The following is a 25,893-nucleotide window of genomic DNA, read 5'->3' on the forward strand; positions in this document are numbered from 1 at the left end:
TGTTCAGAGAAGATTAAACTCATTTTAACTTTAAACTGTTTGTGTAAAATGTCTTATTGTGTTTTTGTGTATGTTCAGTGTTACAGAGCCTTGACGGGAACTGGATCACTTATCAAAGCACACCATCGTCACGTCCAAGCATTTCAACCAAACACAAGAGTCTGGTCTCCAGCGTCCTGGTAGGGGAATCTGCTTATGATGACATAGACACAGAATCAGAGACTGAAGCTGATGGGGTCTGGGGCTCAGCTCTGCAGGAACTTCGTCTTAAGATGTCTGCAAACAAGCAGTTGAGTTATCCTGAGTCTTACAGCCGTCAATCAACCTTGCCTTTGGATTCAAAAACCCAGCAATTAACTGCTTATAGCGAGACCTTCCTTGACCAAGATGGACCTTTGCATAAGTCTCACAAATCTCTGATGCCCTTCCTGAAAAGGAAGGTGCCACTGGACCAGAGGCGACCCTCATCCACTCGTCGCCCATGCAACACTGTTGATTTCAATCCAGGTGGTGCGGAGAGCAGTGAGGATGGCCTAGAGGACAACAGGGTCAAGAGGTCACGTAGGAGGAGGAAAAATAAGAAAGAAGATGCTGAGTGGAAAGGACAGTCAGTGTCGGTAAGGATGACAATATGAAACACGTTTTGGCTTTGAATTATTATATTTGTGCAAGAACATAACTACTTTCCATAATCTTAGGGTTTCTCAAAAGGTTTTTTAATCTTATAAAAGATAAAAAAAGAAATGCCAGAAGTAATATTCAATTGGTGAAAAAATTATTTATTTTTAGTTCATACCGGTCTTATTGGTTTATAAGTAATATTCGTTGGTAATCTATTGGTAATAATTGTGTGATTTTTTTCAGGATGGCAGTGGACAACTGTCAGATGCTCTGGTGAAGAGACCGAATGTGAAACACGACCCAGTCTTATGTGATCAAGATCTAGAAGCTGATTCTTCAGATACTGCTACCCCTGACATCTTGAGCTCTGGAGCAATAACCCCTGAACCATGGGAGCCCAATGATCACAGAGCCCAAGCTGTGGTTGAATCTTTAGATCAGGAGCTGACTTCCAAACTAAAAGCGCTAACCAGTCAAATCAGTGAGACACAACTTTCCTCTACAGAGGATGAGTTGGACAGGTTGGACCATCAAATCCGAGATCCAGAAAATAACACAAAAGAAAACAAGTTTGGTGAAGTTATGGGAGATGCTACATTTAATGCAAAAGAAAGATTAGATGAAACCGAAGCCGCATATCAACAAATAAGAACTGAGTGGATGGAGGAAGATAAGCTGACCTCCAAATTTAGAGAGCTAAGCAGAGAAGTCACTGAGACACAATTTTCCTCCACTGAAGATGAATTGGACCGGTTTGATTATCAAATTAGAGATCCAGAAAATAACACCAAAGAAGATGACCTTATGGGAGATCCTACGTTTGATTTTGAAGTGGATGCAAAAGAAAGATCAGGTGAAACTGAAGCTGCAAATGAGAGGATGGAGAAAGACATTCTGACCTCTAAACTCAAAGAGTTAACCAGACAAGTCAGCGAGACACAACTTTCCTCCACTGAAGATGAATTGGACAAGTCTGAGCATCAAATTCAATTTAAAGCCACAAATCAACCAATCAGAACTGAGATCCTGGAATCAGATGATAATAAGACACATAATCAAGACAAATTGATACAATCTAATAACAAAAAAACCCAAAGTCATGTAGAGAGGATGGCTGAAAAAGCAGAAGCAAAGAGAAACATTATCGAGAACCAGACTGAGATGTCAGGTGACATTAACAATGACATGCAAAAACAAAGTCTTTTAGTGACAGATGCACAAAATGAGATAACAAGAAAGACGATTGCAAAGACAAATAGCCAGAGACTGAAGGAAGGCCAGAGCTTGGCTGAAGGTGAGCAGTGCGGAGCTGAGGATACACAGACAGTCGATCCAAATGAGGAGCAAAGAGAGACCTTATTTATTACTAAGGGTCCAGAGGAGGAATTTGATAAGATCATTGATAGTAGTTTCTTTAGTGAGGGCAGAAAGGAAAGTGAGGAGGAGAAACTAGAGATGATTGAGGATGAAGAGATGAAGGTAAACAAGGGTGTGATCCATCAAGACAACATGGAATGCGAGCGATCCTTTGTTGCTGAATCACCGAAGGAGGTCCAGGAGAAAGAAAGAAATAAGTATGGCAAGATCAATGACGGTGTGAGAGAAGATGCTAAGGTGACAGAAGACAATGAATGCCTAAATATTGTCAAATCAGAAGAGAGGCTCCTAAATAAGGTTATTGACAGTCAAGAGGACTTGGATGAGAAAAGTGAGCAGCAGAGGGACCTCGTAACCCAGATCTCTGTTCAGCATAGCGCCCCATCTGGTCAGGAACAGTATCTTTCACCAGAGGAGATCTACAGGGTAAAAAATACTCAACCTACTAATACGCATCCATCTGCTTATTCTTTTCTTATTTCTTTTCACTTTGTTGTCTTCCACCTTTTTGTTTTATATTAGGGTTCACACATACTGGACATGGAGACAAACATAAATTTTGTCACCAGTAAACTACAGCAGGTGATACTTGTATCCTCATGGACAGGATGCTTTAACTCTTTCACCGAGTTATTTTTTCAATTATCAATTAAGAGAAAATGTTTCCCTGCCAATGACAAGTATTTTCGGCTTTCTGCAATACCGGTATTTTCCACCAGGCTCTCTTCCGCAACTTACTGTATAAAACCCGGAAGTATCACCCTAGGGAAAACAGCTGTATGTCCGTGTATGTTTTGAGGATTGCTCTGAATCTTACCTCGAACAAAAGTCCTTCAAAAAATTGAATTATCTCAGCTTTTTGCTCAAAATTTGGTGTTTTTGAAGAAACCTAAGCATATTTGAGATATTTGAGAGGTGATACTCATGAAGGTAGGATGAAACGGGGTTTTTTGTTTGAAAGCAGAGGGTCTGTTCTTTAATTTGATATATTGTATGTGTATATACAGTATTTAAAGAAAAACATTTTCTGGAAGGCATTAAACTTTTGTGAAAATCATGAAAAATGCTGGCGCTGGCAGGCAACTTTTTTTTAAAAACGCTGGCGGCAAAAGAGTTAATTTAGACCAAAAGACACTTTTCCTTTCCTCAATGTCTTTATTCATCTGCTGTCTGCTGCTTGCTTAATCATTGTGTTGGTATTTGTTAGGGAAGTATACTATAAGTACTGTTTATAATGCCTTTCTACATTTACTATTTTGAGCAGAAGTATTCAGCTGCATCACTGCGCAGCATCACCACAGAGGTGCTGAAAGTGCTGAACGCTACAGAGGATCTGATTCACGGATCGATGGGAGATGGACGAAGCCAGGGTGACCTCACAAGCATTCCTCCAGCAGAGGCCAAAAGACTAGACGAACACCTCAGTCGATTAGAGGAGAATGTACAGAGGAGTTACATTTCTGCATTACATTAGCAACTTTAGTCATTCATTTTGTTCACACCTGCCTATAAGCTAATTATGTTAAGAAATTGAACAGAATTAAAGTAGTAAAAATGCTGTTTATTTACTCACCCTCAGATCATATGAGATGTATTTTTTTCAGTAAGATTTTTAACTGAAGAACTGTGGTCTTTGGTGATACATAAATACCCAGAAGTGGTTCCCATCTTTTTCATTTCAAGGCCCCCTAGTTGCCCACAACAATATTTGAAGGCCCCTCACTCACTCAATTTTTTTCCACATAAAATTATATAAAAATTGGAATGCCTAGACAGCTGTATATTCCCTACTAAAATGGCAAAAAATGAACAGCTTGATTTTTGCTTATTTTAATGCATATTTTGTCCAATGTTTTATAATTTAAATTCATCTTGAGGCCCCCTTGGAAATCTGCTAAGGCCCCCCTGGGTCCCAATCCTCTGGTTGATTTTGGCAACACAAAATTAATATCTGTGCCTCCTTAGTGAATCGATTAGTCTGAGTAAAAGACTATATTTTATACTTACAACATTATTGCTGGTAATCTGCATCATCCAAATGGCCCTTAATCTGAAATGTTGGGTGAATTCCAATCATGTGGCCTACAAATGTACAAGGGTAGAGCCCCTGAAATGGGAAATCTGGAGGAATATTGCAGATAATACCTCATAATATAGGCATATTTTTGCTGAAGGGAGTAATAAAAACTATTTTACATCTCTTTATATAACACGTCACGACCCTTTATGTGGCGTCCCCTTTTAAAGTGACTTTTGCAAAAGGGTAAAAATCCAGCATTAATGACACATTGTTGGCCGAGGCTATGGATTATTATCAGTAATAATGTTATCATAAATAATGTTTGCTTCCCATTGTTTCGCTTCGTACGGCCTCAAAATGTCATTGCTAGCCACAGGGATTCATTTATTTTATGTTGCCTGTATCTGCTATATTGACCCTGAAGAAATTATACACGTGGCATTTTATGAACCACCAAACACCTTGGTTTTAGCTAAAAGTTACTGCTCCATTGAAACCCCTGGATGGCTGAGGGTGAATAAATGAAAAGCAAATTATACGTTTGGGGTAAACTTAAAGGGATAGTACACCCAATAATGAAAATTCTGTCATCATTGTCTCATCCTCATGTTGTTCTAAACCTAAATAAAAACCTACCTATAAAATAAGATACATTTTACTTTCATAAATAATGGTAAGCACACAGCTGATTACCATTGACTTTCATTGTAGGATAAACAAATACAATGGAATTCAATGGGTACCGTCAACTTGCTTACCATCATTAATCAACATATTTTGTTTTATGTACAGGCTTAGAACAACATGATGATAACAGAATTTTTGGGTGAACTATCCCTTTAAACCCCCAAGAAGACTCATTATTTGTAGATTCTCTTGCATATGAACGTATAAGTGAAGTGTTTTACTGTTTGCAGGTGTATGTGGCTGCAGGTACGGTGTTTGGGCTAGAGGCTGAACTGGGGGATCTGGAGGAATGTGCACGCAGCATCAGTGGTTCCACCTGTGATGGAGAGCTCGCTCACCTGGAGGATCAAGTGGCCTCGGCAGCAGCTCAGGTGCAACAGTCTGAATTACAGGTGTGTTGTGTGTGGATGCTGCACTTGAATTAGACGGCTTTAGTTTCTTTAAACTTTCTTTAAAGTTTTGGTTTTTGGCACATTTACTGAATATTTACTCTAAAATGTCAATTTCCAAAACTTTCTTATAACGCTGTACCAACCTGATCTCTCAAAATTCTGTGGGATAGTCACGAAATGTTTTGCTAATTTTTCCGTGGCATTCTCACTGATTTTTCCGTGGCCCTACCATGGACTTTCTTTTCCGTGGCATTCTCATGGATTGGTTACTCAGATGTTTTGTCCTGTTTTCTAACCACTGTCGCTTCGGTTTAGGGTTAGATTTACATTTAATGATATCCTTACCCAAACCCAACTCTAACCCTAACGCCAGGCGACAATTGTTTAAAGTTTAGAAAATATAGAAGAATAAAAAAAATAGTATAAACCAATACTTAAAGCAACACTATGTAGTTTTTTACCTTTAAATAATGTCTCTAAAATTATTTCAACTTTTAACTGGACAAATTGTACTGTTGCTGCAACCTGAGCAGCCTCCTAGCTGCTACAAACGCACTCTGAAAGTGGCGGTGGAGGGTAGAGCACACAGCCCCCCCCCCGCAGAAGAGTGTCTGCTACCAGGCACTGTTGCGCTTTTCAACCACATGGGGGAGCTGTAAGTCATTTTTACATGGAAACTACATAGTGTTGCTTTAAAGTGACATACTAACGCAAACACCAAATCTAACCCTAAACCGAAGCCAAAATGGTTTGAGAATAGAAAAAAAAAGTTGAGTAACCAATTCGTGAGAATGCAACGGAAGGGAGGGTCTGTGATAGGGCCACGGAAAAATGCGAAGATCCGTAAGAGTGCCACAGAAAAGCAAGAAAATTCCGTGACTATCCCATGGAACTTTGTGAGATCATGTTGCGCCGTACATTCTGTGTAGTCCTATACAGTTCATCAAAGCGAGACATAGTTAAACTAAATGATTCGTTTTTTTTTCATAAATTTTTGCCTGACCTGTCTGATCTCTGTTTCTTTCTTAGATTTTAGACATTGCAGCTAGAATTGCTGCCCTGAAACATGCAGGCCTTAATGTAGCCCCACAGACTCAACTTTCCAAGGTCAGGACTAAAATAACTAAGGTGCTGTCCTCATATGTTAGGTACACTCTCTAAAAAAAGGTACAAACGTTGTCAGTGGGATGATACCTTTTTAAAAAGGTACCATTTTGGTACAGATACTATATGTACTTTTCAGGTCCAGATAACTCTAAGGTACCAATGTGCACCTTTTTTGGATACAAAAGAGTACTTTTTGAAATGGTACGGCTCCAGTGACAACTTGTACCTTTTATCTCAGTGTGTATCATTCACAAGGGCTTTCCAAACACTCATATGGTTGTTATAATTCTCATAATGTTGTTGTAGACACAAACCATCGGCTCATCCCGAAAACTAAGGAGGCGACTGCCAGCACCTCCAATGCAAGGTAAAAGCTAATAGGGATTCGTTGGTACAAACTCGATTTACTGTGATGATGCTCTTGGTGCAGAAATCACACTCCTTTAAAATGTACTGTAAATTTTAAGGAAACTGTAAATATCAATAATGTTCAAAACAGACGTCTGATACGTATTTAAATGTCTAATTTCATCCGTTACTTTTAGATAAGGAACCTTAAAAAGGATTTTTGGAGAATCAGGAAGCATCACTTCAGAGTTAAATGACAAATAATCCAACAAAGCCTCTGATCACCTGTGCCTTGATGCTATGGCTATGGCTATACAGTACTGTATGTGCTATAAAATTAAGCTCTGGTTGGATATGTAAAAACGGACTGATGTTTGGCGTATGCGGTGATGTCTTTGACACTGACCATGTGGTAAGAGCACAAAGATAACAATCAGTATCACAACTTCAAACGTATTACCTCTTTATGGCCTGTACTACTGTCATTCTTTACAAGTAGTTATCATATTTATTTATGTATAATTACAATCATATGGTATGTGATCTAATGTAATGTGGTGGCCGTAACTGTGAATCCAAGAAATACCTGTAACAGAGAGTAGGCTCTTACTTTAGACAAAAAACTGTACAGTACAAAATATATAACTATAATATTTAATTATTGAAGTAATGTTATTTTCCTCAATGATATATCTATTATACTATTTTATATTCGCTGACAGAATTATATAAACTCTCTAAATTATATAATATGTTCATATTTAGAGTTTGATTATATTTCAGTTATACCTTATTGCTGTACAGTAAATTAATGACATAAACAGTTGTTCCCTGTATCTCGTTGAAATGTATCCTACCTACAATGAAATACACAAATCAATAGACATAATCGTCAAAGCACACAGATACTATGACAACATCAGAGACATACATCTATTTAAAGTACTTTAAAGTTTGGATATTTATTGAGGAATGCTGTGTTGCGTAACTTGCATGTGTGTGTGTGTTCGGCAAGTGTGATCAACTTATTCATGTCTCTTACACGGTGCCAAAACATTTTAATGAAGAACATTCAAAACAACCACAATAAGACTTCTTTACAGCTGTTCCTCACTAACACCTCAAACAACAAGCACGCTGTATGGTATTGTGCCCTAGATTTATTATTATTTATTGCATACAGTTACACAACAGTTCATAAGGTATTACTTATGTTGCAAAAATACACTTTTTCTGTTTCGTTGTTTCAAACAGGAAATACTATGAGGTCTTTACAATATACACAGTTTTAAAGGGACACTCCACTTTTTTTAAATATGCAAATTTCCCAGCTCCCCTAGAGTTGAACATTTGATTCTTGGCGTTTTGGAGTCCTTTCGGCTGATCTCCGGGTCTGGTGTTAGCACTTTTGGCAGGGCTTGGCACAATCCGTTGAGTCCGATTGGACCGTTGGCATTGCGCTAAAAAATAACCAATATTTTTCCTATTTAAAACTTGACTCTTCTGCAGTTACACTGTGCACCATGACCAACAGAAAATTAAAAGCTGCGATTTTCTAGGCCGACATAGCTAGGAACTATACTTTCAATATGGCGCAATAATCAAGGACTTTGCTGATGCAACATGGCCGCAGCTGGCGCAGTAACACCACGCAATGCCCCAAAATAGTCCTCTTGGCTACTTTCAATGGCAGGGGACTATTTTCGGGCAGTGCGTAATATCACTACGCCTGCGGCAGCCATGCTACATCAGCAAAGTCCCCGACCACTTACGCAAGAATGAGAGCACAGTTCCCAGCCATATCTGCCCAGAAAATCACAACCTCCAATCCTCTAACGGTCCTATTACACAATGCAACCACAGAAGAGTCAAGCCCCAAATAAGAAAAATATTGAAACTCTTTGGTTATTTTTTAGCACAATGGTAATGGTCCAATCGGAATCAATGGACCGTGCCAAGCTATGCCAAAGGACCAGCGCCAGACCCGAGATCAGCCGAATGGACTCCAAAACAACAAGAATGAAATGTTCAACTCCACAGGAGCTGGAAAATGATCACATTTTTTTCAAAAAAGTGGAATGTCCCTTGGGGGACCAATATGGTTAAAGGTGCTCTAAGCGAATTCACGCGTTTTAGACAATAAAACATTTTTTGTTACATACAGCAAACATCTCCTCACTATCTGCTTGCTGCCTGTCCGCTGATCAAACTGTAAAAAAACGCGATCTCTGTAGACAGCCCAGGCTCTACAAACTGCAATAAAAACACAGTGGCCAAACCTAGCACCACGAAACAAAACAAAGTGTTCCAGCCAATAAACGACAAGAAGGATTTGGGGGTGGGGGTTGGGCACATTCATGAAAGCACGGAAGGGAGGGGGAGGAGTTAGCTACGCTCCCCGTTTGTTTGAAAACAGTTCAAACATCAACAAAAAGTAACGTCACACAGATTCGCTTAGAGCGCCTTTAACTAACAAGAATATTGACCTATTTCCTAAAACATAAAGAAACCCATCAATGACAAATAGGAAGGTTTACTACTGTGCCCTCCAAATACGTTGACAGGGTTGCCAAGTACTTTAATACTGTGGTTGGAGGCTGTATTTCATGTCCGCGGGTTGAAGTGACCCCAATAATGTGATATTTAGATAAACCTTGCCAAAATTACAGATTTTACCCCCTCAAAACATGATTGGGCAGGTTTTGCTGTAAAAACCTAGCAACCCTGTTTGTTGGTGTCATTAATAAAACTATTTAATTTGTCTGCATTGCTTATATGGCACTTTGGTCTGATGATGCACCCATCTCGGGGCCAATTCCTCTAAATAACAGAGGAATATATTGAAGCTGTGGAGTTTAAGAGTCATGCTAGCAGCGGTCCATAATGAGAAAGCGTTCTCTTTGGTCAGTAAGAAATAGGCTTTCTCTCCTGTCTACAAGGAAACTGCCTCTAGGGTCCATCACAATAAATCCCTCTTGGTCTTGTTCCATGGTCTCTACATCCACATATGACGGATGTCCTGAACCTCGACGGAATTTCATTGCAGGCCATCGTGTTGGTCTTCTCTGTAAGAAAAAATATTTCAGAGCTAAATATTTCTATCAACAAGTCAAAAGTATTTATTAGAAAGCGTACGGCAGCTTTCAAAGTATACTCATTGCGGCTACGCGCAGATGGCCGTGTTCTACATGTGCGCAATACAAATGATTTCTTATTAAAATTATTACTCTACCAGGCCGTCAGGGCAGCACTGATTTGGTGACATTTACAGTACATTAAAACATTTAGAATAGGTGAAGAAAAGTAGCCGACCCACCATTGCAAACACAAAGAAAACAAAGAACAAGAATCAAACATTATGGTGACGAAAATGCTCTAGAGATTCTGTTCTTGGCAGAAGTAAAAATTAAAGAAGAAAAAAACGATAGTGTGTGTGCAAATTAGGGCTGGGTATTGGCAAAGGCCTCCCGATACTATATGTATCACGATACAATACAGTGCGTTACATGTTGCGATACATTGCAATACTTTTTTTATCAAAAATAAAAAAAATAGAGCTGTATCGATAGTTAGCTGTATCGATATTTTTGCACAGCCCTAGTGCAAATGCTGTCTATTTCCTTTGTATAATTGTTTGTAATGGAGTGTCCTGTCTTAATATATTCAGCGCATGCGCTGTTGTACGCGGACTGTTCGCACACTGTTCATGCGGTCTCAAAATTTGGACAGCTCGCGGACAGTGCACACAGACCCTCCTGATGACGAAAATGACGTCATGCAGATGGCGTGCATAGACGGACGTCCCTAGTATACCTGCAGCTTTAGTTGCTTTAAGCTCACCTCTATGAAGAACAGGCTGGCGCTGGAGGTGGGATGGTAGTACATGTATATAGTTGACAACACAGCAGCCACCATGAGGACCATAGTGACCAGGATGCCCGTGAGCAAACCAGTCTGCATCTGCTCCTCTCTCTGTTTCTCTGTAATGTCCATCTGAGAATCTAAACAATACGCGGAAAGAAGAACCTTAAAATTCAAAGATCTTAGGCTTTTTCTAGGTGGTTACCATTTATCTGGTGATTTTAGCACATTGCTGTGTGGTCACTAAGGTATTTTGGTTGGTGTCAGTGGCATTGGGTGTCACTTTTATATTTTTACCACCTGCTTCCTGGCCAGAATTTTAAGAGATTGTTGCCACTTAACTGCATTATCACCATAACTGGTTATATTAAAGGAACAGTATGTAGGATTGTGGCCAAAACTGGTATTGCAATAACATAACTTGTGGCCAATACACAACATGACAACATAAACATCAGTTGAGGGCTGCAACTCCACTTTTTGAATGACAATATCCTGGCCGGACTGCTGTTGTCAGTGATTAAGTATTTGAAATGAAAATTATTTCTTAATGTCTAGTGACATATCAGGGCCATTTTATGATTAATTGATATAAATTTCTTACATACTGTTCCTTTAAATCTAGTCATTAAGACCATAAAACATACCATGAGTGAGGATGACAGGAGGAAGATTTTTGAAAGACGAGGATGTGCTGGTTATTTTGGTGGAAGAGGATGAGCTTAAAATCGATGTGATTGATGTTGGTGTTGTAGTGGACGTTGTAAGTCTCTGCGTGGATACTGTTGATACCCCTGTGTGCAGTGCTGGAGCGCTGGTTCTCATGATGGGTTTTCTATCCAACAGTTGACCACAGTTCTGGTTCTTTATCTTCAAACACATCCAAAGTAAATAACAATGGGTGATTATAAAATGGACAAGTAAAAAAAGCGGGATAGATCTCACCTCATGTAGACATCCTCTGTCAACCCAGTCCTGACGATATTGGTCAAATCCACTGGAACACCTATAGGACGAAATGTATATACTGTATATATATTAAACAGCCACTGGAAATAGTTAAAAAGCAAATCTGAGTGTCTCTTTGACTGTAACGTCTAGAGGAAGACTACAATTTGACCTCTTTGATTATATTGACAATAATACAATACTTTAGTGTAAAAAATACAAGTGTATACCTTTGTAGGCGACTACACCAGCTACAGTTGAAGCCAATCTGAGCTGTAACACACATCTCACAGCTGGAGAACTTGAGGCAAGCTTACATACAGTAGCAGGAAGAACAACAGGTGATGACACATATTAACAAAGACACAATAAAGACGTGAGTACTTTCAGTTTGCATACAAATGGCGATGAAATATCCTGAAATCTAGTCTAGAAAATAGTTGCAGAAGCTTTTTTTTATGTGAACTTAAGTTCCCCTGTAGTCGACATACAGCTTATGAATATGCAAATTACTCTGACCATAGATATCTATGTGCATAGACACCATATTTGGCAGTTCCACATATCTATGGCTTGGAGTGCCTGATCCACTCGTTTTAAGTCGCCATGAAAATAAAATGGAAAAACTAATTTGTTTTGGAATCTTGTGTTTTTTACAAATGACTTACCTGTGAGCTTTCTTTTTTTTAATTCATGTGCCCTCATAATCTTTAATAATGAATGAAAATCTCCCCCCTCCTCAAAACTAAATCTCTTTACTTCCGGTCATATGGTATGGCAGGTGGGCGGGGTCAGGGAGAAGATTGCTGCGATTAGCAATTAGCAACACAACCCAACTTCAAATTATCCAATCATCCTTATTTCATTTCAAAAGCCAGTTTCACTCGGATACACGTCACCATGTAGAAAATAAGGCAATCGCTACTTCCGTTTCATGGCGACTTTAAAGGCGGAGTCCACGATGTTTGAAAGCCAATGTTGTTATTTGAAATCACCTAAACAAACACGCCCCCACCCCAATAGAATCTGGACCTTCTTTTGAAAGACCCGCCCCACACATACGCAACCCGGCAAGGATGTCGGTTAGTAGACACGCTCCTTACTGCTGATTGGCTATAAGTGTGTTTTGGTAGTCGGCCCGTCTCCTTTTCCAAAGCGTTTTTCAAACATCGTGGACTCCGCCTTTAACTGTGTTGACATTATTGGTTGCATATTTGTGAAGATTTTTTTTTGAAAACTACAAACACACTCAGATAAAAATGTTATGTAGAAAATACACAATAATAGTGTTGAATGATGAATTTGCACATGATTTGTCTTAAAGCATATTAACTAAACATTTAACTAGAATTTCAATGCAACATTATTATGTTTCTCATCTCAACTGATCTCAGCAATTAAGACTCACTTGGTAGTGGAAGCATTTCAACAGCAGTGGAGTTGGTGATCTTGGATTTTTGGAGCTCTACCCGATGGTATTCATATATTGTTCGCCGTCTAACATCTGTCACAGGAAAACCAATAAGAGCTTGAAATAAATGATACACAAAAGGACAGTTATCCTGTATATATAGTGGGCAGAAGAACTAATTAAGTTTAGTTCCTCACCAGGAAGCTGTTCAATCTTATGAAGAACCTCGAATGCATCAGAGAGGCCGACTTTCACAGGATGATTGACAGAGCTAATCATACTAATGTCAATGGGAATCTAAAAGCAGGTAAGAGAGCACAGTCAGAGCTTTCATTATCTACAACAATAATGTGATGTATGTGATCTAAAAATAAAACAACCTCTTTATATGCAAAGGTGATTCTGCCATCATTGTGTAAAATTGCCTGGAAGGTAAAACCACCCAAATGAGAAGCTTCCTGGAGATACACACGATCCCACTGTACCACAAGAGATATGCCTAAAACAAGGGATTTGTTTAGTAAAACAGTCTAGCGAAATAGAAATATTGGCCATTTAAATTATTCAGGACACATTTTTGAAGAACTGTTTATTTTGTTTTAAAGAAAATAAAATGTTTTAACCGCAAAATTAAAATTCTGTCATCATTTGCACCATCATACAAACCTGTAAAAATGTCTTTGTTCGGCTAAACACAAAGTAAGATATTTTGAGTTTGTAACCAAATCGGTTTTGAGCACCATTGACTTCTATAGTAGTTTTTTTCCTACAATGTAAGTCATTGGTGCTTTTTTCCTGGTTTATTACAAATATCTTCCTTTGTGTTTAGCCGAACAAATAAATTTATACAGGTTTGTAATAAAATTTTTGGGTGATCTCTTTAACTTACCATTATCAGAGTAAACCACTGCTGAGTTTTGTGAGATGCTGAGGTCAAAATTAGCCATGAGAGGCGCAATGTACTGAGTTGCTGTCAGCATTTTGTGAATATAATATCCTGTGTATATGAAACCTGAATAGAAAATGCATAAAGACAGAAACTACACCTTAACCTCAAAGTTAAACGTAAAGAAAAAATACATTATTCTATATTAGGGTGACTATACGTGCCACTCCTCCCAGACGCGTCCCGCCCAGGACCTCGGTGCGTCCTCCGGAAGTCGCACTTGTCGACCGCATACGTCGTAGAGGATTATTATTATTATTATTACAGAAAAGCAACCGTTACATTTTAAGGTAAGAATGAAACTACGATTGTCTTATGTTTTTAACTGAATGGCGTATGCGGTCAACAAATACGACTTCCAGAAGACGCAACGAAATCCTGGACAGGACACGTCTGGGAAGAATGGAACGTATGGTCACCCTATTCTATATATCACTCACCCCCTGTAGCTACATGTATTTCCTTTAAGATATGCCCATAGAAAGGGAAATCAAAGGACAGGTTTACTCTCTGTAAGACAACAATATCCATTAGTCTAACTCTTATCAACAAGTGTCCTTCTTATATAAACTTTTTTGCTCTAGAGTTTGTAAACTTGTATGTGACTGTAACGCCGTACCGAAGTTTGTCGATGTGTATTGGACAGAATCCTGTGAACCATCCTCACGTCCATTTGCTCAATATTTACCCACAAATCTTTGCTTGCACTGTCTGTGGGGCCATAGAATTTGGATGTGTAGTAAATATGATCCATATCTCTCTAATCGGAAGCAAGAACATTCATGTTGGTGTAAAATCAATGATGTACTGTGTTTAATTAAGATGGGGTCTGTTTTCTAATTCTTTACCTTAATAGATAAGTTATCATGAGTGTCACTTGCCAGAACGTCCGGAAAGCGGTCCGTATTTAATCTGCCGTGACCTTCATAGTGTTCCACGTTCTGAATGACCTCATCCTTTGGTTTGGATGAAAACAGCCATCTTCTCCATCTGACAACAGACCTCTCTTGATTGGAGTCCCTCTCTGGCCTTCCTATATCTAAGACAACATTTCCTTCTTGAGTTTTACATACACTTTACTGTACTTGCTCGCAAACCACATTCCCATATACTGTACATAATAGATTTAAGGATAATCTTACATTTTCCTTTTATTAATAAGCTTATGCCTCACATTAAGAATTTCAATGTACAATACTGTCACTGACAGTACACTTAACAAATAAACTTGAAAGGCAAAGTATGTCATCCCCCCAAAATATGATGATTAATCAAACCATTTTATATGCTGGGTTTCTGTAAATAAAAGATATAACATGACAATCTACTTGTGAATTGCTTTCTTGAAATTACCAATCTGGATCTCCTTAATTTTATTTAAGGAAAAGATCTTTCAGATGCTTGAGCTATTTAATAATGGAATATGAACAATAATAACATGTGTTTAGCAGCTGTGAGAGTTTTTGGATGCAAACAGGCCATAAAGCAAATAAACACCGTTTTTCACATCCTGTCAATGACAAAGTCCTTTTTTCACAAGAGAGGGTGAAACATGCTCAGAATTCCTCATGGTGCTATGTGGGGGGAATATAAGGGCAGGGCAATGTTTTGACTGGGGTGACAGAATTTGTGTGTTCCCAGTCATAAGGTATCCAAACCAGATTAGTTCCTTCCACTGACCTCCTAATTTAAGTAACTGGGTTTCTGTAGCTCAAGAGCATTGTGTTAGCAATGCAAAAGGTCATGAGTTTGATTCCTAGAGAACTACAGAGATACTGTTCAAAAGTACAGTATAATTTGTAATGCACTGCAAGTTATTTTGGATTAAAGCATCTGCAAAATGCATAAATGTAATGTAATTAAAATGTTACTGTACCTACTAATAGGTAATAAACATGCAACAAAGTATTTTTTTTCATGGTCACGCGATGTTAAATCAGAAATGTCTTGTCTGCAAGTGTTCATTTATCACAAAATAGAGTAACGTGAGTAACCAACTCATTTAAATTTCACTAATTGTAACTGCGTTACTTCGTTACATGTTTATTACCGCTAAAAGTATAGTGGAATTCAGTAACAGAATTCATTGTAACGCGTTACTCCCATCACTGTTTTTAACACAACTTGTGTTGTCCCTTTCATTATTTTAACCTGATATAACGCCTTAAATGGCATGACACACACAATGTGTAAAAAATTAACACATCATTTTTTTAGAGTGCTCCATTGTAATGAGCATTACTTAAATGTGACTCTCTGTCAACTTCAGACTAAAGTCTCATAACTTAATTATAAAACCAAGAGCTTGATGTTTGAAGATCAAAGTTTGATGTCACTTTTCAAATTGATTTAAATCTTTGACATGATCTTAGTCAGTATTATTTTTTCACAGAATGTTCTTTACATTATCTAAGATGAATCACCAAAATAAAATGACTTGGGTTTTATAAGCAGGGTGTCAATTCTGTCAAATATTTTCTCTGTCATATATTATGAACATTTATTAAATAGTTTCCCGAGAATAATTCCTAATACACAAGAATAAGTGTCAAGTTATTTTTCTTACATGAATATGAGGACAACGTCTAAATTTAGAGATAAAAAATAACTAATTGCATAGGCCTATTCTATTCCTGTCAACTTACTGTACAATTAAAAACAATTAACATTAACTTACCGCTTGATGATGGCCATTCCTGAATGGTGAATGTAGTCTGAATAAATGCAAAAATCCCAAAGAAAACGTGTGGTCTAGATCTCAGTGCCATGCCCAGCGATGTTTAAAGCGTCTTTGTACATTTCAATAGAGAGAGAAAGAGAGGCGCCAAGTAAGATACTTCACAAGTGTGACGCGCATTCATCTTTCTGGACACGCACCCACTCACGCATGCCCCCTCACACACACACACACACACACACACACACACACACCAGTATTTCCATTCTACTACTACACTATACTGGGGCACTGTGGTGGGCATTTAAGAGATTACTCTGGTTGAAACGTATCTGTGATTTTAAATGTATATGTCAGCATTTACTGCCATTAAAATTCGCAATACAACAATTTTAAGCGCGCACTTTTATATGTGACGTCAACTCTGACACCACGGAAAGTGGCACGAGCTGGTACGCTGCAGGCCATGAAAGGAAAGACGTCCAGTAACAGTTTTGGCGGACTTTTTGTGCAAACGCAGGCCTGTCTACCTCACTAAAAGTAAGTCGCATTGTTCCCAATATTAAACAAACAAATTTGTTTACCTAAATGTTTCGTACACCACCGTGTACAGCGTAAACAGGCATGAACTTGAACTGCACGAGATATTGTGATAACATTTTTAATACTGAAATAATCTGAGCACTGAAATCGTACGTTATTATCTGTAACTTACTTGCAATAATGTGGAAGTGTTTGGTTTTGAGAGGGAGGAAGAGAGTGTTGGCTGACCTGACCGTGAGGAAACTTGTTCCTGTGAAAAATGACTGGATTACGGGAGTGTGATATGTCTCACAACCTTGAGAGGTTTCTCTGGATTTTGAGTTTGGAGAAGTTAGACACCCCCACCAAACGTAAACTCTTATTTGGATTCAGGCAGTTTAAACAACACCTGTCTAATGAGAGCAACCAGGGCGAGATTCATGCAAAGCTATTTATTTATGTTACAAATGTAAGTACATCATTTAGCAAAAAACTTAGATAAATGCCAAAGCTGCAAAAAAGTGAAGTTAAGGTGAAGCTGCGAATATGTCTTCCTAGGTCAAAATCTATTTACACACAGGATCACACTTCATTTTGCATTTATTTGTATAGTGATTTCAAAATCCATATTGTTTCAAAACAGCATGTTTATATGTCAATGCATTCGTTTTCTATAAGAGGTGGTATCATAAAATACTGATTTTAGACAGTATAAATTATAATATTTAATATATACAGCGGCATAAAGTTTTTATCATAAAATGAGCCATCATAAGATCAAATCATTCATATAAGAATTGGTTCCCAGTATGCATTTCAAGTAAACAGAAGATCCCAGACAAACAGAACAACAGAATTTCTAAAAAGATGCAAAGATATGAAACCTTTGATACATCTGGAGCTGTTGTTGTAATTTATACAAGATTAAAGGTGCAGTGTGTAATTTTTAGAAGGATCTTTTAACAGAAATGCAAAATGATACACAAAACTAAATTATCAGGGGTTTATAAAGACCTTTCACAATGAACCGTTATGTGTTTATTGCCTTAGAATGAGAAGTTTTATCTACATACACCGAGGGTCCCCTTACATGGAAGCCGCCATTTTGTGCAGCCATGTTTCTACAGAAGCCCTTAATGGACAAACTTTTTTACTAAGTTGTCTCCAACGATGACTACCGTAGCTTCTCTATGTGTTTCAAAAGCAAGAGGTGAGCAGTGGACTGAGCCATTGGTTGCAATTCGCAACCTCACCACTAGATGTCGCTAAAATTTACACACTGCACCTTTAAACTGATGACATCAACATCGTTTTATTTAAAGTCACAAGGAAATTAAAAACTATTGAAATTTTGAAATATTGTGGTATCTGTGAGCTTCATTATAAAAAAATTCATGTGCCCCCATAATCGTAAATCAAAAATGCAAATATCATTCACCTCCACAAAACTATCTCTCTTTACTTCGGAGTATGGCGGGAGGGTGGGGCCCAGGAAAGATCACAGCCATTAGCAAATAGCAACTTCCGACGATGCAATCAATTCTCAATGGTTGAATTCAAGTCCAGCCCCACCTTTTGTTTAATTTCAGAAGCCGTTTCACTCGGATACGTCACTCACAACAGAGAAAATAAGATAATCGCTTCTTCCATTTCATTGTGACTTTATTTTTATGAGCTCTTATATAGTATAGTATAGTATAGTACTCAGTATAGTACTTGTGACAAACATTTGCCCAGAAGTTTTATTGTTTGAGAATAACTCTCAGTCCGCTAGATATTTAAAGGTAGACTACTATGAAAATTGAAATGTGAAGAAGACACATTTAAAAGTCCCCCTTTGTATCGAGAATTTTAAAACTCATCCTTGATCATCGCAATAGCCTATGTAAAAGTTTTTCCTGTGAATTATGCGTATCTATGACTATGCGAATTAGTCCCCGCTTCAACTCAATCGCACCAGCTCGGACCATAGATATATATGTACATAGATGCTAAATTCGGCAATTTCAGACACATAGCTGCTAAGTCTGGCTTTACAATTCATACGTGAGCTGCGCATTTGCAGCACAAATGGTTTAGTGCTGATGTTACCAGGTTAGAGCATTCACACTGCACATGAGAGCAGAGTGTGCTTGTGTCACGTAAGAAGAGCTGAAGCAGCAGTGCTGCAATCGTTTCAGCACCGAGTCTATGCGGCATCCATACATATCTATGACTCGAACTACTGAGCCACTCGTTCAACTGTGATGATGTGCTTGGTTGCATGTTTATGACGTTGGAAACTGTAGTGTTTTCAAACAGCGTTTAAAAAAAAAATTATGGAGAAAATACTCAGCAATGCCTTTGAGTTATGAATTTGCACATTGTTAAATCATATTAAAAACACAACATGGATAGACATGTAAACAACAATTAAAACTTAATTTTCACCACAAGGGGGACAATTGAGTTTAAACTTTTATGCAGGTTAACCACAAGTCACTTTGTGTAACTGTGCTGAAATGCAGATTGTTTTCCAGTGTAAGAGCGAGGGACAGAGGTGACAGAAATTCAGATGATAGGGGCTTTTTAAATTAACAATGTTTGTTGATTGACCAGTTTATATGGTTGATGTGTCATTTGCATCCAATGAAAGTGTAATGTTATGTAAGCCACCGGAGACCTGGCAAAAATAACAGTATAAACCATTAAATACATTAAAGGAAGAATTGTATTTTTAGTGTATTTTTGAAAGGCAACAAGAAATACTTACTGTGCTGTTATCGAGTCTATAGTTCCTATCAAGATCATCATTTTCAAGTATAAAACCCCTGTAAAGAAAAAAGTTTTGTTGTCTTTCTCATTACATATGTCATTTTAGTTAGCACATAATAAGCAGCAGTACATACCTGTTAGCTCTCTGTGTTTTATTCAACATATAAAGAGCTGCACCCACAATAAAAATCACCAACAGCGTCACTGCAACTCCTACACCAATACCTACAGCTAAACAAACCAACAAATGCTTTTACATAAGATGCATCTGGTTGCAACAAATTTTACTAGTGGTCTACAGATATGGGTTTTTTTATGGCTAAAATTGATATTAAAAGTGCAGTGTGGTCTATTTTGGCCGATATAACAGAAAATTGGTGAAACTAAATAAACATTTATTATGTGTAATATTTACAAATATACTCCTTTAAAGGCGGGGTCCATGATGTTTGAAAGCCAATGTTGATATTTCAAATCACCTAAACAAACACGCCCCTACCCCAATAGAATCTGGACCTTCTGTTGATAGACCCGCCCCACACATACGCAACCCGCCATTTGATTTGATTTGATTGGCTATAAGTGTGTTTTAGTCTGCCCGTCTCCTTTTCCAAACCGTTTTTCAAACATCGTGGACTCCGCCTTTAAGTACTTGAAAAATATTAACAAGACATATGCAGATCTGACTCCTTACTGTACTGTTTAAATAAGATTTTGCTTCACGCCAGCGTGTTGTTGTGTGTAACACTACTACCGTCACATGAAAAGTGATCAATTTACTGTCTGTCCAACATTGACAAAACATCTGATTGTCTTTTCATTAGGAATAAGCTTATAAAATGTAAGAAACTGAAAAATGTATCGTCTCATTAAAAAAAATGTATTGTCCGATGCGGATAACATTAATAATAATAATAATAATAGTAATAATAATATTTATTTATTTATTTATTTATTTATTATATACAGTAATAAGCACTATGAATGTTTATTGGGTGTTTCCAAAAAAGACACAAGAAACTGGAATTATTTATGTCTTGTGAGCTTATGCACATCGTGTTTTATCGTGTTATTGTTGTGACCTAGATGAGGATCAGATAACATTTTATGGCAAATCACAGTAAAAAAACAGTTTATTCCTAGGGGTTCACATACTTTTTCTTGCCACTATATTATTTATTGTCCGATGCGGATATTATTATTATAATTATCATAATACAAATTCAAATATCGGCCAATATACCGCCTACTGCAATATTTTGATTTATTTACCAAAAGACGAGTTCTTGACATCAATGAAAGTAATACTTACCATCAGTATGGTGTGAAGGTGCAGTGGGATCACAAGGACCGGGGATAATGTGAACATCATCAATAGCTACACTTCCGTTCGGACCTGCTCCCCTCATGAACTGAAATATAAACTGTGGAAAGAGTCAGTGTTAAACACACATTTAATGGTTCTGAGTGAATTTTCATATGATCTACACTTTGATCTTGTGAATCCCACATATGCTACTATTCAGACTTTGGTACCCAGAAAGGCTCTTTGTGTTTCACATATACGTTGCTTGTCCTCCAAACATCTCCTTGATCTCCCGACTCCGTCCATACTTCCTCACCTAACGTATTTCCACTGTTATGAATGGTCCTGTGACAAAAAGCCTCAATGAAATGTGGTCCGCATATACACATACACGTACAGTATGCATAAAGGTGCTTTTCATCATTGTCCTGTACCTGTTATTCATGTACAAATTAAGTGTCCCAACGTTGTTTCCATACAGATGATACCAGAATGTGAAACAGTGCCCCCTGCTGTCAGGGGTGAATATCTCACTAAGAATCATTGCAGTGTCTCCCCACTGACCCACAGAGCTGTCCATATAAAGGTAATAACCTAAACACACAAGCATATAAATTCATGCATATTCTTCTTTATTACCTGTATATATCAACAGAATATCAGAAATATTGACTATTAATGGATTCTGCCAACAATGCTGTATTTGTGAATGGCCTGAGGCTGGTATATTATTATCTCATTTCTGACAGAGGTTTCATTTAGCGTCTTTTGCATCTGAGCTCATCATTTATAGTGATTGTTAAATCATTTGATCAGCCACACACTTCCAGACTGCTAATATTTAGTATAGCTGTACAGAGATTTGTATCACTTCATGTATAATTAATGACAAAAGTAATATTCAGACATTCAGTACAACAGCATACTGTAAATGAAGCTCTTGCAGCTCACCTGTGGAGGAGTTGCTGGTGTGGTCCACACTGGGTCCTGTGTGCTTTACAGTGCTTGCTTGGACTCTCAGCCAGTCTGCGTCATTCACCTCTAACAGATTGATCCAGCTGCAAAAGTTTGCCTCAAAATCACATTGTCCTGAAGGAGTGCACGGGTAGTTAGTAACCTGCACATCATCGAACGCTATGGTTCCCTGTTCACTTTGACCTGTAATCCCCTCCACCATAATCTGAAATGACAGTTGTGTTAGTAAGGACACTCCATTAAATTTAAGGGTGCTAATTGTAGTTTAGAGAGCAGATTCATGCAGACTGTTGATTCATGACTGCAAGTGACAGATTTTGTCTATGAATATGTATGATTATGAGGCAGGGTTTTGAGGTTGTCTTTTTTGCAATAATGTGTGATTGTAATAGGATGGATATTAGTAGTATTACATCAAAATCTGGTTTAAATTACAATAATTTAAGTGTATGGTGATACAGTGATATAACGCAATGCATCCACTGCACGCATTCAGGACAGAAAAACAACTTTTTGCCACCATCTGCAGTAAACAAGTAACACTACACAATAAGATATTGGGTAACACTTTACAATAAGGGTGCACTAATAATCATGAATTCATGCTTAACTAATGCACAAATAATACTGAATTAATGTATTACTAATGATTATCTAAGCTATTCATTAGCTATTCATTAATGATTGCCTCATTAGCAACTAATGAAGAGTCTGTCTGATTAATATATTAGTTCATATATGAATTGTTATTAATTAAATATGTAATTGAGGATTAATTCCATCATCACTTCTTTTATGAACTAAGAATGTTAATTAATTTGTTAATTACCACAATGAACTTCCAGATAATACAGGTAAACTAATATGCATTAATATATTATTAATTACAGCATTAGTAGTGTGTTAATTAATACTATTACTAAATAATGAGTTAATAATGATGTGCCTCAACAAGTAAAGTCACAACATAATGATATATTTGCAAACCATTAGCTAATGATTAATTAATAATGAAAGACCATCACTAGAGTTTATAAAAGCTATTTATTAATCACTGGTTTCCTAAAACGTTGCCAAAAGCACATTTCCATAACACACTACATTTAAAACACAACATTAAAACATTTAAAAAAAATAATATAAAATGAAATAATATAAAAATAATACAAAAAGAACATTGATCAAAATTAGACAACACGTTCAGATACCTCACAGTTATCCGTATTAATCAGGCACCCGTGTTAATACATAACACAAATGTACATTTTTAAGTCCAACCGTTTCAGTCTGTGAGTCGTGCAAGTGAATCAAACTCTGATTGAGACAAATCCAAATTAAACCCTGCGGCTCGTGGCGACACATCAATGTCCTAAGAAACGATCGGTTTGTGTGAAAAACCGAACAGTATTTATATAAATTGTGTTTACCTCTAATACAACAATATCCCCAGAGCACCACGTGCCTTCACATCTCAGTTTTATTTATTTTTCACATCACCGTCTTATTCATCTAACGTTTAATGGCGGGTTATGAAACAACTTTATAGGTGCATACCGCCACCCACCGCATCGGGAGCCCCGTATAGTTTATAAGCGCCCTCATGCCGTGCACCCAATACACTAGGGGGCGGTATGCATGTATGAAGTTGTTTCGCAACCCGCCATTAAACATTAGATGAATAAAACGATGAAGTAAATGCACGTGTTGCTCTGGATAGTGTAAAAAATGGATAGAGGTAAAAAATAAACACTGTTTGGTTTTTCAAACAAACCGAGCGTTTCTTGGGACATCGATGTGTCGTCACGAGCTGCAGGGTTTAATTTGGATTTGTCTGTGCATGTTTTTTTGTCTATCAGAGTTTGATTCACTTGTACCACTAACAGACTGAAACGGTTGGACCTAAAAATGTAAATTTGTGTTATGTATTAGCACGGGTGCCAGATTAATACGGGTAACTGTGAGGTATCTGCATGTGTTGTCTAATTTTGATCAGTCTTTTTGTATTATTTTTATATTTCATTTTATATTATATTTTAAAATGTTTGAATGTTGTGTTTAAATGTAGTGTGTTATGGAAATGTGCTTTTGGCAATGTTTTTGGAAACCAGTATTTAATAAATAGCTTTTATAAACTCTAGTGATGGTCTTTCATTATTAATAAATCATTAGCTAATGGTTTGCAAATATATCATTATGTTGTGACTTTACATGTTGAGGCACATCATTATTAACTCATTATTTAGTAATTGTATTAATTAACACACTAATAATGCTGTAATTAATAATATATTAATGCATATTAGTTTACCTGTATTATCTGGAAATTCATTGTGGTAATTAACAAATTAATTAACACTCTTAGTTCATAAAAGAAGTGATGATGGAATTAATCCACAATTACATATTTAATTAATAACAATTCATATATGAACTAATATATTAATCAGACAGACTCTTCATTAGTTACTAATGAGGCAATCATTAATAAATAGCTAATGAATAGCTTAGATAATCATTAGTAATACATTAATTCAGTATTATTTGTGCATTAGTTAAGCATGAATTCATGATTATTAGTGCACCCTTATTGTAAAGTGTTACCAGATATTGTGTCTGAACATTAATTAACTACATTAGTTAAAGGTGCCATGTGTAACTTTTTTTGTGCATCATTTCCGTTTTGGTGGCGTAACATTACGAGGTTATAAGAATTAAGCCGCTTTTCCACTGCACACGACAAATGGAAACGACAACCGGAGCTCGCCCCCCGGTGGCAGTCTTAATGAAGTTTCAGTTTAATCATATATGGGAGAGAAGCTCATTTCAGCGCAATTGGCTTCATTCTATGTTTACCATGGTGGAATAAATAAATGAATGCAAATGAATAAAACAATAAACAGCTATGCATATATGACAAAGATTGCCTATATTTTTTGGAGAGAACATATAAAGACAAGATTAAAATAATAACGTACACAAATTAAATTAATAATGTATTTATTATCAGTAGTCAAAAGTTTTTTTTGAAGATTCAAGTGTTACTAATAAAGTTAAACAAAAAGGATGAATAATTTTCACCTCACACACATTTTATGATTGGAATACAATGAAATACATCGCTTTCGGTCAGCATATCGCATGCGGTTTAGTCCCACAAGTTCAAATTTTTTAACGGATCCAACTCTCAAAACGGATCCGATATTTACACATCTGCTGATGGTCTGCACCTCACGCAGCCCCTTTGCGACTCTCCATAGGAAATGAATGATTTCTGGCTTATCGGCCGTCGTTTGTCGTGTGCAGTGGAAAGAAGGCTTTAGGGGTGTAAATCGGACAGTTCATTACGTTTCGATACAAAATCGATTTTCTCCGCCAGCGATGTGATTTTTACAGATACATCAAGCACTTTGGTGCAGTAAGATTCGATCCGATTCCATTAATTATTGATATTTTAAATTATGTGCCTAGGTAAGCAGCTACATTTTTACTTACAAATGCAACCAAAATATATAACATGATATTAAACTCTTTGAAAATGGCACAATCTCTGACCCAATTGGAACATTTACAACAACAAACGAACAAAAATACACTTTTTTTAATAAAGATAAATGAACAATGAGGGGCAAAATGTCACACAAAATCAAGCTTATGATGGCAACAGTCAAAGTCTTTCAGTATTGTGTGCCAAACTGGTAGTTGTAAATTGAAAAATAAATTAATATAATAAAATAAAGCTGTTAAACTTAAGCATTTGATCTGTCACAACTTCAGATCTAACAGTCAAACAAGTACTGCAGTGGTCTCTAGAGAGATTTTCTTTAAAAAAATAAATAAACCGATCAACCTGTCAGACAAGAGGACACTGCGTTTTGCATGGACAAAAATCACCTGCAGTGCTAAACACACAGTCATCTTGTGTCTCTTTCACTGTGTTTTCC

At 37.2% G+C, this 25,893-nt stretch overlaps 3 protein-coding genes across 8 annotated transcripts in view; 1 reads left to right on the forward strand and 2 right to left on the reverse strand.

Annotated features, from left to right (window-relative positions):
* The window catches only part of myripa (myosin VIIA and Rab interacting protein a), a 32,914-nt gene extending 25,630 nt beyond the window's left edge, over positions 1-7,284 (forward strand). For 2 of the 5 annotated variants that reach the window (XM_073874715.1, XM_073874718.1), the window contains exons 10-17: positions 79-617; positions 865-2,424; positions 2,521-2,580; positions 3,263-3,439; positions 4,936-5,097; positions 6,127-6,225; positions 6,511-6,571; positions 6,750-7,284. In XM_073874715.1, the coding sequence (XP_073730816.1) occupies positions 79-617; positions 865-2,424; positions 2,521-2,580; positions 3,263-3,439; positions 4,936-5,097; positions 6,127-6,225; positions 6,511-6,571; positions 6,750-6,763 (2,672 nt within the window). In that variant the 3' untranslated portion in view covers positions 6,764-7,284. Of the gene's footprint in view, positions 1-78; positions 618-864; positions 2,425-2,520; positions 2,581-3,262; positions 3,450-4,935; positions 5,098-6,126; positions 6,226-6,510; positions 6,572-6,749 lie in introns of those variants that run through there. The other 3 variants (XM_055201949.2, XM_073874726.1, XR_012372739.1) reach the window with 3 other exon arrangements.
* A 1,225-nt stretch (positions 7,285-8,509) lies between these two features.
* plxdc2a (plexin domain containing 2a) lies at positions 8,510-14,699 on the reverse strand. Of its 2 annotated transcripts, XM_073874731.1 has the most exons (12): positions 14,567-14,699; positions 14,338-14,478; positions 14,159-14,228; positions 13,662-13,784; positions 13,153-13,271; positions 12,970-13,069; positions 12,770-12,865; positions 11,592-11,673; positions 11,359-11,419; positions 11,061-11,283; positions 10,393-10,553; positions 8,510-9,617 (listed from the first exon to the last, which is right to left on the reverse strand). In XM_073874731.1, exons 2-12 carry the CDS (start codon positions 14,470-14,472, stop codon positions 9,420-9,422), a joined length of 1,368 nt encoding a protein of 455 aa, XP_073730832.1. In that variant the 5' UTR covers positions 14,473-14,478; positions 14,567-14,699; the 3' UTR covers positions 8,510-9,419. The 2 variants fall into 2 exon arrangements, with proteins under 2 accessions (XP_073730832.1, XP_073730830.1); XM_073874729.1 differs by having other exon boundaries at positions 11,061-11,419.
* Positions 14,700-19,229: 4,530 nt separating this feature from the next.
* The window catches only part of LOC129442096 (apical endosomal glycoprotein), a 28,756-nt gene continuing 22,092 nt past the window's right edge, over positions 19,230-25,893 (reverse strand). The window contains exons 33-39 of the mRNA XM_073858200.1: positions 21,929-22,157; positions 21,412-21,571; positions 21,208-21,322; positions 20,984-21,095; positions 19,806-19,902; positions 19,670-19,727; positions 19,230-19,579 (exon numbers count right to left, since the gene is read on the reverse strand). Coding sequence (XP_073714301.1) covers positions 19,517-19,579; positions 19,670-19,727; positions 19,806-19,902; positions 20,984-21,095; positions 21,208-21,322; positions 21,412-21,571; positions 21,929-22,157 — 834 coding nt within the window. The 3' untranslated portion in view covers positions 19,230-19,516. The remainder of the gene's footprint in view (positions 19,580-19,669; positions 19,728-19,805; positions 19,903-20,983; positions 21,096-21,207; positions 21,323-21,411; positions 21,572-21,928; positions 22,158-25,893) is intronic.

This window comes from Misgurnus anguillicaudatus, chromosome 2 (assembly GCF_027580225.2).
Source record: "Misgurnus anguillicaudatus chromosome 2, ASM2758022v2, whole genome shotgun sequence".
In the NCBI taxonomy this organism is placed as follows: domain Eukaryota; kingdom Metazoa; phylum Chordata; class Actinopteri; order Cypriniformes; family Cobitidae; genus Misgurnus; species Misgurnus anguillicaudatus.